Source organism: Mobula hypostoma, chromosome 11 (assembly GCF_963921235.1).
Source record: "Mobula hypostoma chromosome 11, sMobHyp1.1, whole genome shotgun sequence".
Lineage (NCBI taxonomy): Eukaryota > Metazoa > Chordata > Chondrichthyes > Myliobatiformes > Myliobatidae > Mobula > Mobula hypostoma.
The window spans coordinates 102102984-102116699 of record NC_086107.1 but is presented as its reverse complement, the minus strand read 5'-3'; the positions used below and the strand labels follow the sequence as shown (position 1 = coordinate 102116699).

General features: G+C 39.2%; 1 protein-coding gene across 1 annotated transcript in view; it reads left to right on the top strand.

Moving 5' to 3' along the window:
- Window positions 1–13716, top strand: part of st13 (ST13 Hsp70 interacting protein) — a 41157-nt gene that overhangs the window by 9528 nt on the left and 17913 nt on the right. The window contains exons 2-6 of the mRNA XM_063062695.1: window positions 3296–3353; window positions 5708–5783; window positions 7873–7943; window positions 9856–9922; window positions 13311–13395. Of these exons, the coding sequence (XP_062918765.1) occupies window positions 3296–3353; window positions 5708–5783; window positions 7873–7943; window positions 9856–9922; window positions 13311–13395 (357 nt within the window). The remainder of the gene's footprint in view (window positions 1–3295; window positions 3354–5707; window positions 5784–7872; window positions 7944–9855; window positions 9923–13310; window positions 13396–13716) is intronic.

Sequence of the window (13716 nt, the reverse complement as noted above, 5' to 3'; positions counted from 1 at the left end):
CAAATATTGATTTGATTTAGTTTTTTCACTATTTACTGCTCTTTATGGTAATTTTTTTGAAATTTAAAAACTTTTCATTATTTTTGAAAGCTTCTCCACTTTTCAGAATTTTTTTTACGTGTGTCTAAGACTTTTTCACAGTACTGCATGACCTCTGAGGTATTTAAGAGCTTCATCTTTTATAGTAAATGGGTGCTACTTTATTTTTAATAAAATTCCTTATTCTAGATTCTCCTACGAGTTGAAACAAGCTCTGCACATCCAGATTGACAGGATTGCTTAGCACCTTGCATGTTTCAGTCAGGTCCCACCCCATTAAACTCCAGTGGATACAAGCCTAACCTGTCCATCGTGTTCATATGATGCTGGCTGCTGTGGACAATGGTCATGTCAGTGTAGATTCTCCTCCTCTGATGTGTATCTAGTGAAGAATTATTGCAATCAGCTGTGGCTGATTTTTGTTTGCCCCGAACCATGGTCCTGCGATCAATTTCCTCTGCTATTACTTTACCTAATTCATTACTGAGCCCATGTCAAATGCAATATTTCTGTACTTTGATCTTTTCATTTCAAAGCGAATAGAATCGCATCGTTCATGCTTTTCCACCACTAAATTATACTAGTGTGTTTTATCAGATGGAAGAATCAATTATAGGTTTTTTTTGATGTGTAATCTGGCTGCGCTGAATTTAACTGCAAGATGTTATTCAATCTGGTTTATGCCTAGTGAAATTTAATCGTCTGCATCTGTAGCTTAGCCGTAATGCCATTGGAATGTGGATACTAATATACTGGCTGGGTGTCCAGTTATTAGGTGCTGTTAGATTTAAGTATATCATCCATCAATAGCAGTTGCCTGGCAGACTTACGGTTAATGAGTAATTTTGTCAAAGTGCACTTATTTGGATGGAAAAGATAACAATAATGAAAATAAGGTTTTAATTAGTGTGGATGAAAAAAAAATTAACGCAATTAACACAGTTTTAACAGATTGAAGTGAACAGCCCAAAACAGTGATTAGCAAAGATTTGTTAAAAATGGTAGACAGGAAGATTGATGAAAGGGAATGCAATGAAATTTCCAGGATTAAGGCAGCTGGTTGATTAATAAAGGATGGGGGGAAAACTGGTTAAGTCAAATTGCTTGTAGCTTTGACAAAGTTCTGTACAGACCCTGTTTTTATTTTTAAGAATTTGTGCATTGTACAATTTTAATACGTGACCCCAATGCTGGAAGTTGGGGGTAGTTTTACCATTCTGAATCTAAGCAGTTGGGTTTAGCATGCGTTTCTTTTTTCTTGACCCTTCCTATTGTTGCTGATTGGTTGTATACTAACTTGTGTATGATAAGCATTCACAGAAATGGGCAGAATGGTTTCATCAACTCTTCAGTCTATATTGATTAATTGGTTAGTCACCGTATTCTTCACCCCACCTCCCACACCTTTTCTGGCAACAGCTGCCTTTAGGATGAAAAGTTACACCAAGGCCTCATCTGCCTTGGGTAGGCAAAACTTCTCACTGCACAATTGCTGGTAACATTATCCAATTACCAACTTTGCTGTTCATGTGATCTGCTTGTGTTTGTTATATTTGCCTTTAGAATTATAACTTTCAGAAGTGGCAGGGTGGTTCATGTTCCATCTTGATCTCATTCTGTCAGTGTGGACACTCTCAGTGACTGAGATGTGCGTCTGCCAGATGCCTCAGTTTTCTCCCACTTACCAAGGTTAACTTATTACTGTAAATTACCCTTTCAGTGGATAAAGATTAAAAAGGGAGCTTCTGTTGGCGTTTCTGTAGCACTGGGATTTCACGAGATGGGGTTGCTAGCCCCATGCCCACCCCTCCTCCTTTCACAGCCGGGGTTGGGACTGTCCATGACAGAGCTAAGGTCATGAAAGATGTATCTTTTTTTCCTTGATTTTTGTCTATTATCCCCATTGCCCCTCCCAAAAGGCTGCATCTCATCTTGATCTGTTCTTCTGCCTTGCAGTCAATTTCTCCAGTCTTTTTCCCATGCTGATCAGTAGCCTTCTACTCTGATTTGTATCGATGCTATCCTGAACAAATGATGGATTAAAATATAATCAGTAGAACCACTTGTGTAGGGACTTCCATTAGAACTCTATAACATGCAGAACGTTTTAGGTTATTGTGTATCTTCCCCAGCATGTCTCCTTTTTCTTCAGATCAGAAGAGCTGGTAGATGCCTCCTTTCTCTTTCTGATAGTATTTTAATGGAACATGAATTTGCCTGGAATGTTAGCTCTACGATTGTGAACTTTAACTGCATTTGGAAACAAAAATGTTAGTCTTGATATTTTTGTGGGAGGTTGGCAAATGGAATTGAATTAGAATTGATAGAAATAGAACAAAATTGAGAAAAACGCTGCACCTGTGCAGCGTTGGTCAATTTCTGCTGGGCTGACGTTGTGCAGACTACAGTTGGTCTTGTGTCCTTGGGCTAGACGGAGGAAAATCAACATTATTCACAGTGCCTGTGGAAAGTCAATAGGTTTGTCAAGGGATATTTGTAGCTGTTGTCTTCCCATGTTGCTAGCCCCATGCCCAACCCCCTCCTTTCGCAGCTGGGCTTCAGACAGTTCATCGCAGAGTTAAGGTCCTGAAAGTTATTGTTTTAAATGCAATTCTTCTTTTTCATTTTCGTCTGTTTGTTTATTTTGACCTACAGTGGGCTGGGAATAGATGAACCTTGGATCTTTCTTGTCCTTATTTTCAAATCCTACAAGTTCTTTCCCTTTAAACTTTCAGCCTATAAAAGTTTGATTTTATTTCATTTCAGTTTGATGTTGGCTTTTATTTAACGTCGTCTTTACTCATAGTAAAGATTCCCAAGGTGACTTTTATGCATCTCCAGTGTCCTTCATCACACCTATTGCCTCAGTCTTTAGTGAGCTAGCACTGGGATTAACTCCTGACATCTCATATCCTGTATTAGTTGTCTCTGTCAAATTATTTTATCTGAGGCCGTCCCATGAAGCATCTTTGGATGTTTTACATAAAAGATGCCAACTTCTCATAATTATTGCAGACATCTGTTTTAAGAAACATTGCTGAGATAATAAAATGAAATAATCCTATTAAATTGAGCTAATTCCACATGATTTTACTGGGTTATTAATTTGCAGTTGTGGGAGTGTGGTGAAGGGGAGCAGGCATCATAAGCTAGTGTTTCTAAAGCCTTGGATGAAGTGAGGCATGGTATCAATGTTGCACTCACTTAGTGTCATTTTTGATGTTTTAAGAATTATATTATCCCATTTTCTTTGCAGTATGGGAGCAACTATCCCCCCACAGGCAGAACATCCGGAATTCACAGAGTCACCGAAGGTACCCGATATTTTAGTCAGTGAATGTTGAAACTAATGGCTGTGTCTTCCAGGAGAATTTTTGCTTTCTCTCCCAAGCTAGGAGAGCTGGTTTTCTTTCCTAAGAGGTTTTGTACCATTGATCAGGTTGGAGGATAGGTTTTGAAAATAGATGGTCCTTTGTTTTCTTGGGAGCCATTTGGTACTGTTGAGAATTCTTACCAGTTTCTCGTGCTGTGGAGGCAAGGGAGGGGGAACAGTTGTGAATTGAACCTGGTGTAATCAGTTGACGTTTTACTATTTAAGTGGAAGGTAGAAAAGCAATGTGAAATTTGATTTGCTTTTTTTTGCCATGATGGATGTAGTATCCTAGATGGCACAATGAATCTTACCAAGGGCAGTGCAGTTATCAAGGGGCTAAACTGTGATAGTTTATATAGTTGTTTTTTGTACATTGACTTGTATTTCTGCATAATCTGTGGCTTCTGCACTAGAAGTTGTTGGTTGTGCAAGTAAGTTTCTCCAAATCTGTTCAGAACTAGAAGGAAAATAGTGTTTTTGGGTACAGCGGGAAAATCCATGGTTTTCACGCAATCAAACAGCACAGGAAAAAAGAAACTTCTTCAGCCAGTTATCTTTGTTAAAGCAGCTGTCCAATTAAATACTTTCACATAGCTCTGCATTTTTTCCGGTTTCAAGTGCATGTGCAGTTCCCTTTTGGGCATGATTATTGCATCCATTTCCATCATCACTCTTATTTCTCCCCACAAAGTGGCTTATGCAATTATACGAAGTTTCTGTAGATCAAAAACTTGATAGATCTGAGCAATTCTGTGCTCCGCTTCTTCAGAAAAAACTTAGCATCTCCATGCACGACACACGAATCCCTCATCCCGAGTACCTGTCCTAAATCCTACTCTGCAGGCTCTCTAAGACCATGAAATGCTTCCCGTAGCGTGATACCCATCCAGGCAAGATGATCAATAATTTTATAAAGGTTTGTCATACTCGTTATCTTCCTAGCTTCAACAGCAGAGTATGTCTGAAGTAATATGAGCTTATTGATTCCAGCTGTAACCGTGGCTTCTCAACTCTAGAGAAAGTAAATTGGCTTGTACTCGTGCCCTGCTTTTGTCAGAGTTTAAGAGTCTGTGCTAGAAGTGTGCACATGTGTGACAAGGATCAGTTAGCTAGGTCACATAATCCTGATGCTTATCATTAGCATGCACTTGAAATCTGGCTACTGCATGTGTCACAGGAGGGTGAGGTTTCATGTAGGAGTGTGCTTTGTTGCAAGTCAGTATGGTAATAAAAATATTGTCAGTTGAGAAGAACCTTCAAGATTCCCCTGATGCCGTTTTGCATGAACTGATTAAATTGTCACTAATTCAATTGTGAAGGTGGTGACAATAACCTAGATACCTTTTTAAATAGTAAAAGTTTCATGGGACTTCACAGTAGCTTTAGCAAAATAGATGCATTACCATTGAAGGTTTTAAAGAATGGGAAGAGGAAGGGAAAGGACAAATAATGGGCTTGGATACAGGAGAGAGAAAGATGTTTGGGATTTAAGGAGGTGTTGCTTAACCAACCATCAGTTTAGAGTTGTAGGCAATACAGGATGGATACACGCCTGTTGGCCTAGGCAGTTCATGTCAACCAGTGAGCACGCCCACCCAGACTGAATTTCTTTTAGATGAGTGAGTACAAGTGGAGTAAGTGACTAGGACTTGGTGTGCATTAGGGTTTTGTATAGCATAAATAGACCAAGATGCCGCATATGCTGGAATTTGGTGCAAAAACCAAACTGCTGGAGGAGTTCGTGTCAGGCAGTGTCTGATGGGAGATTGACAGTAGCTGCTTTAGATTGAGTCCAGTTACCTGGGATAAATTTATCAAGATTGGATGATAAGTATGGGAGAGTTAGAATAGTGAAATCGGATTATTTAAAATCGGTGCAGGTTTTGGCAACAGGTGAAATGAATAGGGACAGAATTATTGTCATTTTAATGAGTTAAAGCTACAAAGGAAAATGAGAGAGACCACAGAAAAGTGGGAATTTAGCAGGGCAGTGGGGAATGACTGGGTATTGAGCTGTGGAAAAATTAAGCTTAGAGGGCAGGAGAACAGGAGATAAGGTGGAGAAGTAGTTGAATGAGTAGTCATAATCTTACCATTCAGAATTTCTCAGGTAGTGGAGGAGAACATCAAAAAGGAGAGAAATAAAACAGTTTGTATTAAACTGGAAATCAGTATTTGATTGTGTGAAAAGAGTAATCTGTGTGCTGTAAAATGATATTGATGTTTCTTGTGTGTGTAAGTGGGTATAGATGTTGTTGTAAACAGCACAGAACTAAATGACTTGAATTTCTACAGAAAACCAACACAGAAGAGAAGGCAGCACCACCTTCATCTCCAGAGCCAGCTTCAGAAAGTGAGGAGAGTGAACTTGGTGAGTGCAAAAAATTGTTGTGGTCAAGATCAGTTCAGAAATTTCTAATACATTCTGAATTCTTCTTCCCCTTCCGCTGCAGGTAGTTAGGTGGTCAGCTAATTGTACAGATTTATTAGAGGCAGCATAGTGCATGAAGCCAGTGGAGCTGTTGGCCTCAGCTCTAGCCACTCTGGTTCAATCCTAATCTTTGTTACCTGTTTGCATATTCCTGCTGTGACCGCATGGGTTCCTCTTTTTTAACTCTCTTCCCCACCCCCGCTATTTCACATACCTCCCATATCCCAAAGACATGTCAGTTGATAGGTGTACTTAGCCATTTGAAATTGATTGTAGTATGTAGAACCTTGGAGAACAATTAGATTGCAGGGAAAATAGGATTGATTAGTAAACTGGCACTGATTGCTGAGCCTCTGGTGATGATCTTTGCATCATCAATAGGAAAGGGAGAAGTACCGTAGGATTGGAAGGTTGCAAACGTTCGCTTGCTCAAGACAGGGCGTAGAGATAACCCAGCAAATTATAGACCAGTGAGTCTTACTTCAGTGGTGGGCAAGTTGTTGGAGAAGATCCTGAGAGGCAGGATTTATGACCATTTGGAGAGACATAATCTGATTGGGGTAGTCAGCATGGCTTTGTCAGGGGCGGGTCGTGCCTTATGAACCGGATTGAATTCTTTGAGGATGTAACAAAACACAATGATGAAGGTAGAGCAGTGGATGTGGTGTATATGGATTTTAGTAAGGCATTTGAGAAGGTTTCCCCATGTGAGGTTCGTTCAGAAGGTAATGAGGCATGGGATCCAAGGAGACCTTGCTTTGTGAATCCAGAATTGGTTTGACCACAGAAGGCAAAGGGTGGTTGTAAATGGTTCACATTCTGCATGGAGGACAGTGATCAGTGGTGTTCCACAGGGATCTGTTCTGGGACCCCACCTCTTTGCAATTTTTATAAATGACCTGGATGAAGAAATAGAAGGGTGGGTTAGTAAGTTTGATGATACAAAAGTTGGGGGTGTTGTGGATAGTCTGGAGGGTTGTCAGAGGTTGCATCAAGACATCGATAAGATGCAGAACTGGGCTGAGAAGTGGCAGATGGAGTTCAACCCAGATAAGTGTAAAGTGGTTGATTTCGGTAGGTCAAATTTGAAGACAGGATATAATAATAAAGGTAAGACTTTTGACCGTGTGGAGGATCTGCGAGATCTTGGGGTCCATGTCCATTGGACACTCGAAGCTGCTGTGTAGGTTGACAGTGTTGTTAAGGCGTATGGTGCATTTGCCTTCATCAACCATGGGATTGATTTCAAGAGCTATGACGTAATGTTACAGCCGTATAAGACCTTAGTTAGACCCCACATGGAGTACTGTGTTCAGTTCTGGTCACCTCATTACAGGAAGGATGTGGATGCTATAGAAAGTGCACAGAGGAGATTTACAAGTTTGTTGCCTGGATTGGAGAGCATGCCTTATCAGAATAGGTTGAGTGAACTCGGCCTTTTCTCCTTGGAGCAACGGAGGATGAGTGGTGACCTGGTAGAGGTGTATAAGATGATGAGAGGCATTGATCATGTGGATAGCCAGAGGCTTTTTCCCCAGGGCTGAAATGGCCAACACGAGGAGGCATAGTATTAAAGTGCTTGAAAGTAGCTACAACGGGGATGTCAGGGGTAAGTTTTTCACACCGAGTGGTGGGTGTGTGGAATGTACTGCCAGCCAAGGTGGTAGAGGCAGATACAATAAGGTCTTTTCAGAGACTCTTAGACAGGTACATGGAGCTTAGAAAAATAGGGCTATGTGGCAGGGAAATTCTAGGTAGTTTCTAGAGTAGGTTATGTGGTCGGCACAACATTGTGGGCCGAAGGGCCTGTAATGTGCTTTAGATTTTGTATGTTCTATATGGGCCATGGAATATGGAGGTTAATGATGTATGGACATCTTTACAGCTGGGTGCCAGTTCTTTGAAGTGGTGTAACGTGTATCAGCACAGGACGCAGTAAATCAAAGTTCTTGAGTGAAATTACAGCAGCTTCCTGCAGTATAGTGTTGTTTTTTCAGATGTATTTCATGTGGATGTGGTTTCTTCACAGAGATTGATAATGAGGGTGTGATTGAACCAGACCCTGAAGAACCTCATGAAATGGGAGATGAAACTATTGAGGTAAACATTTTTTTTTCCCTTTTTATCTTCTTTCCCACTGTGTTCTGACATTTAAAAAAAACACACTGGATAAATTTTAGCTACTGATATCCTATTAGCAGGAAGTCTGACTATTGAAATCTTCCTACGCTGTGTACAAAGTATTATTGGGTATGAAGGTTGAAAGATCCTTCCTGAGGTGACACGAGAGAAAAATTTGCTTTGTGCTGGGGGTATAAGGTAGACGATACATGAAACCAGCTTTTCTAAAGGAAAAACCCTGATTTTTTTTTTCTTTAACCCATTCATGTCTAGATAATTGCTGATATCTCAAATTTTGGCTTCATACTGAAGCTAAAGAGAACATGAGAATAGAGGGAGGGATTGGAATGTTTTCCTTCCAGAGTAAGTATGGAATTGAGGGTCATGAAGTGTTCGTGGCTTGCAATTACAGGTGCACCACTAAATGTATCTTTCTTGTGGAAGTCATTAACCCAGATTTCTGAGCATTTCATTAGTGGCTTACTGAGGTCACACCTCTAATTTGTCCCTTCAGCTGTAAATAATGATAGGGGCGGAGTGTGGATTACAAGTAATGAAATACAAAATAATGTATTGGTTTGTTATCAGTATTATTGCACAACTCCCTCATTGTATTGAGATATCCATTGAGATTGAATCCATTATCAAGTAACTGTACCAATTATTTTTTTCTCTCTCCACTCTTTGTTCTTCCTTCAATTCTCCATCACTCTTCCGTCTTAAAGAATCTTCACTCTCCCTGATGTATTGCTCCGTGGGCACCAGCAACCTCCCAGGACTGTCCCAAATTCTTTGTCGTAGAGGATATGTACATAATTTTGTGAGCGACAGTCACAGATACAATGGATTCTAGTTAATTGGGCCATCAGTTAATCCAGCAGCCATTGCTGTGAGACAATTTTTAAAAAACAAAAACTAATCAAGAAAATACGTTGGGATGCTACGCTGCTTATTTGGGACAGGAGACTTGTCAAACAGTTTCTAGCTAGTTTCAGTTGCATGTATTTGGGTGGCTATTAGACACTAGACCTTGCTTAGAGCGAACAGTTTTTAAATAACCTCAGTGTGTGTGTGTGTTTGTCTTCAAAACGCACTGAGGTTTGGGGAGAAATATGCAGTAAGACAATTGAGAATTGTTTTGCTCACCACGGTTTCAAGCATTCAGGTTTGGAGATGCAAGAAACAGCTAGGAGTGAAAATGAAACGATTACACTACTTCAGCAAGTTAGGAATAATGGAAAAATCTGAAGATATCAGTAATCATCTTGACTGTTACAATGAATATTTGGAGGATGCAGTTGCCTAAAGCATTGTATGAAGGCAGTCTGTTATCTGTACCAAGTGTTTGCGCTGATTTTAGACACTTACAGTCAATCAAAAGAACACTGCAATGTACTGGATAAATTCCTTCGTTGATAACTTTTAGGAACTAATATACAGTTATAGTACTGTAGTGGCAGTGGTAGTGTTCTAATTTGTTCTGTATTTCATTTAAATACATAATTTATTACTCGGTTAAAAGTAGTTTGTCTTTTTTTTTATACTAGTTTAACTATTTTCATGAAACTTCAGCTAATTCTGGCAGCCCTTTAATTAGGTCAAAATGCACTGGTCCCGATGTTTCCCAATTAACCAGAATCTGCTGTATTCTTACCAACATGAGAGAGTCTGCAGAAAGCAACACACAAAATGCTGGAGGATCTCAGCGGGCCAGGCAGCCTCTGTGGAAAAGAGTAAACAGTTGATGTTTCAGACCAAGACCCTTCAACATTGTGTGTGTGTGTGTGTGTGTGTGTGTGTGTGTTCCACTGTATTCTGTTTATATTTTTTAATATAATTTTTGGAACTATTATTACACAGTTAAGCATTTTCTGACACTTTATTCTCTTAGGTAACTGAAGAACTAATGGATCAGGCTAATGAGAAGAAAGTAGAAGCTATTAATGCTTTGGGTGAAGGTACGTGCAAAAGAAGGCAAATAGTTATTGATGGACAGGGTTTTTGTTCAGCAAAATGGAGGACCTGAGAGTGAGAATTGATCCATATTACAGGTATTGACATGAATATCATATTGATATGACTTGGCACATTTAGTCTGTGTCGTTATTGAAGCACTATTTTCCTTGACTTGGTGACACTATGTCAACAAAACTTTAGTATAACCTTTTGCCCATTTAATGCTATTCACATTGGCTTCATGTTTGAACTATGCTTGGTGTGAAAGATTTTCCTTATTGGATTTCAGAGTGGTTAATTGACTCCTGTAAATTGCCCCTTAGGCTTTTTATTATCTTGCTTGAATTTGTACCAAGGGAGTTGATGGGCAAATAAGAAAATAAGTCGCATAGGTATCGGGAAATGGGGTTGATGGGATCATTCCATTGCATCGGGCAGGTACCCAGTGAGATGAATAGCCATCTCCCTTGGTAATAACGCATTTAAAAAAAAAATTGACTACTGTGAAATGGAAAAGCAGTGCGACTAATTAAATAATTCAAGGAATCATGGGTCTGTTAGGGCTTTTCTGTTCAAGATTGTGATTTTTGTGAAGAATTTGATAATATGAATATTTCATATGGGCATGTCAGACAAATGAATTGTGTGAAATTCTATGAATGTCTGATCTAACAATTAAGCAAGTCAATTATCTAAAAATGATCTCTTTCTGAATCTTTAAAATGGTGATTAGTGTGTCTGGAGTTTGAACACTGTGATGTTTCAGCCAAGTGATATGGACTGGGTGGAAGAGTGACAATTAAGTCTCCATTTAATGATTTCAGTAGCTGATCTAACCCCTTTCCTCCAAGCCCAGAAAGCACTTTACAAATCTGGAGTCAACTTGATCACAGCTGAATATGCTCTCCGCCAGGAGAGGAGTCTAAATATAAGGTTGCTGTCCAGGTTTAAATTCATGTCTTATGATCTTGTATTGGTTTTTGTTTCAGGCAGTACCTTTCATAATCGTGGTATGATCTATAAACAAAATTTTGTGCGGATTTGAATTCATTGTAATATTTGAATTAAATTAGTGAACTTAAAAACAGTTTATGTGGATGAAGAGTTGGCTGGAAAAATTGGAATAAAGGAAGTCAATGGTTCATCTTAAATAAAACTATAATGCAATGCTTAATGTCAAACATCCCAGTTCCGTGTCTCTTAAAATCTTCCTTAAGATGTTACTAGCAGATAATTTACGATTTATTTTCTTTTTATTCAGCGTAAGATTTGTATTTATTACCAAACATCCCAAGGTCCTTTAACAAATGACAGTGCTGTAAGGTATGGTGGGTGACCAAATGATGGATAGAAGTATAGTTTGTGAACCCTGTAGAACTTCCTCTATTTCTGCATAAATATGATCAGAACGTAAGTCCTAGAACTAGATACATTCTAGATTTAGCTCTAGAACTAAAACTCAAGTCCTAGAACTAGGTAAAGAGAACCGGATTAAATAAGTAACCCAAAAACATTTTACTTGTCCATTTATATTGAGAAAAATGATCCAATATTACATGTATTTGTTGGAAAAAGTATATGAACCTCTGGGGTAACACTTTCTACAAAAGCTGTGTGAAGTCAGGTGTTTCAATCAATGAGATGAGATTGGAGGTGTGGGTTGTAGAGGTGCCCTGCCCTATTTAAAAAAAAAGATACACTAAGTCAGGTTACTGACAGAGTGCTTTTCTCAGGAAAGATATGTTTATGTGCATTATGCCTCGATCAAAACTACTTTCGGAGGACCTTAGAAGAAGAAGAATTGTAGAGATGCATGAAGCTGGAAAAGGCTACAAAAGTATTTCTAAAGACCCGAGTGTTCATCAGTCCACAGTAAGAGAAATTGTCTACAAAATGGGGGAAACTTAATACTGTTGCTACTCTCCCTAGGAGTGGTTGTCCTGCAAAGATCACACCAGGAGCACAACATGCAATGCTGAAGGAGGTATAACATCAAAAGACCTGCAGAAATCTCTAGAACTTACTAAAGTCTCTGCCCATGTGTCCACTATAGGAAAAACACTGAACAAGAATGGTGTTCGTGGAAGGACACCATGGAGGAAACCACTGCTCTCAAAAAAAAAACGTTGCTGCATGTCTCAAGTTTGCAAAAGACCACCTGGATGTTCTAGAATGCTTCTGGGACAGTGTAATGTGGACAGAAGAGACAAAAGTTGAACTTTTTGGCAGAAATGCACATTACTATGTTTGGAGGAAAAAGGGCACTGCACACCAACACCAAAACCTCATCCCAACCGTGAAGCATGGTGGAAGAAGCATAATGGTTTGGTGCTGCTTTGCTGTCTCAGAGCCTGGACAGCTTGCAATCGTTGAGAGAACCATGAAATCAAAATTGTATCAAGACATTTTACAGTAGCAATCCATCATCTGAAGCTTAATAGAAATTGGGTAATGCAACAAGATAATGATCTGAAAGATGAGTAAATCAACAGTGATGGTTTAAAAAGAAGAAAAATTGTGTTTTGGAATGGCCGTAATCCTATAGAAATGTTATGGAAGGACTTGAAGCGAGCAGTTCATGCATGGAAGCCCACCAACAGCCCAGTGTTGAAGCAATTTTGTAAGGAGGAATAGCCTAACGTTCCTCCAAGCTGATGTGCAGGGCTGATCAATGGTTACTGGTAACATTTGGTTGAAGTTATTGCTGTACAAGGGGGTCACACCAGTTACTGAAAGCAAAAGTTTGCATATTTTTCCAACAAATACATGTAATCTTGGATCATTCTTCTCATTAAATAAATGAGCAAGTATTATGTCTTTTGTGTTATTTATTTAATTGGGGTCTCTTTATCTAGTTTTGGGATGTGTGAAGATGTGATAACATTTTGGGTCATATTTATCTGGAAATAGAGCAAATTCTACAGGGTTCACAAACTTTCTAGCACCACTGTAGTTTTATTGAACACTTTGAAGTGGGGAGAGGAGGTGAAAGTTTAAAGAAGGAATTTGAGAAGATCTAGCCAGCTGAAAACATGATCGGTGATGGACTAATTAAAATTATAAGAGTAATATCATGGATGGTTGTAGGAGATTAATGGCAAGGCCATATGTCTCGGGAGCTGACATATTAAACATATTGGTGGAGTACTTTGGAAGTGTTATCTTTTTACCATGTTTAAAATTACTTAACTTTAATATTGTAGTAATCCTTCAAATCCACTGTCTTATGTTGTCTGGTATTTTAATTCTCTAAGTTTTTGGTTAATTAGTAAGTGTCTGCGTCTATCTACTCAGACTGCAATTGAATCTACCTGGAAACTTCTTGCCTCCTTCTGTTCCTAAATCCCACACCAGCCCTTGGTGTCTAAAGTTTTGTTTTCCTTAATACAGGGAATCTTGACAAGGCAGTCGAATACTTCACAGAGGCTATTAAGTTGAACCCACGTCTGGCCATTCTTTATGCTAAGCGAGCCAGGTAAAGTGTTGATGGAAATGTGCTTGAAAACTCTTTAGCGTTTAGGTTCAGGTCTTGTTATTCAACTTTGGCTGCAGTGAGGTTCAATTAGCATTAGGGGTATTGCCTCCTAGTATTCAAACACACAAGTCAGAAGCATAGATCACAATATTTGCCCACTGGATTTGGGAAATAATAAGGACTAGGACATGTATCTGTCCCCAGTGGCAACCCACAGGTGATTCATTACCCATATCTTGGATTTCTTTTTTTACCCCCTTTAGGATGGGGGCCTTGAGTTCTTGCTTCTGTTCACCAGGTGTACAGTAATTTTGTAATATG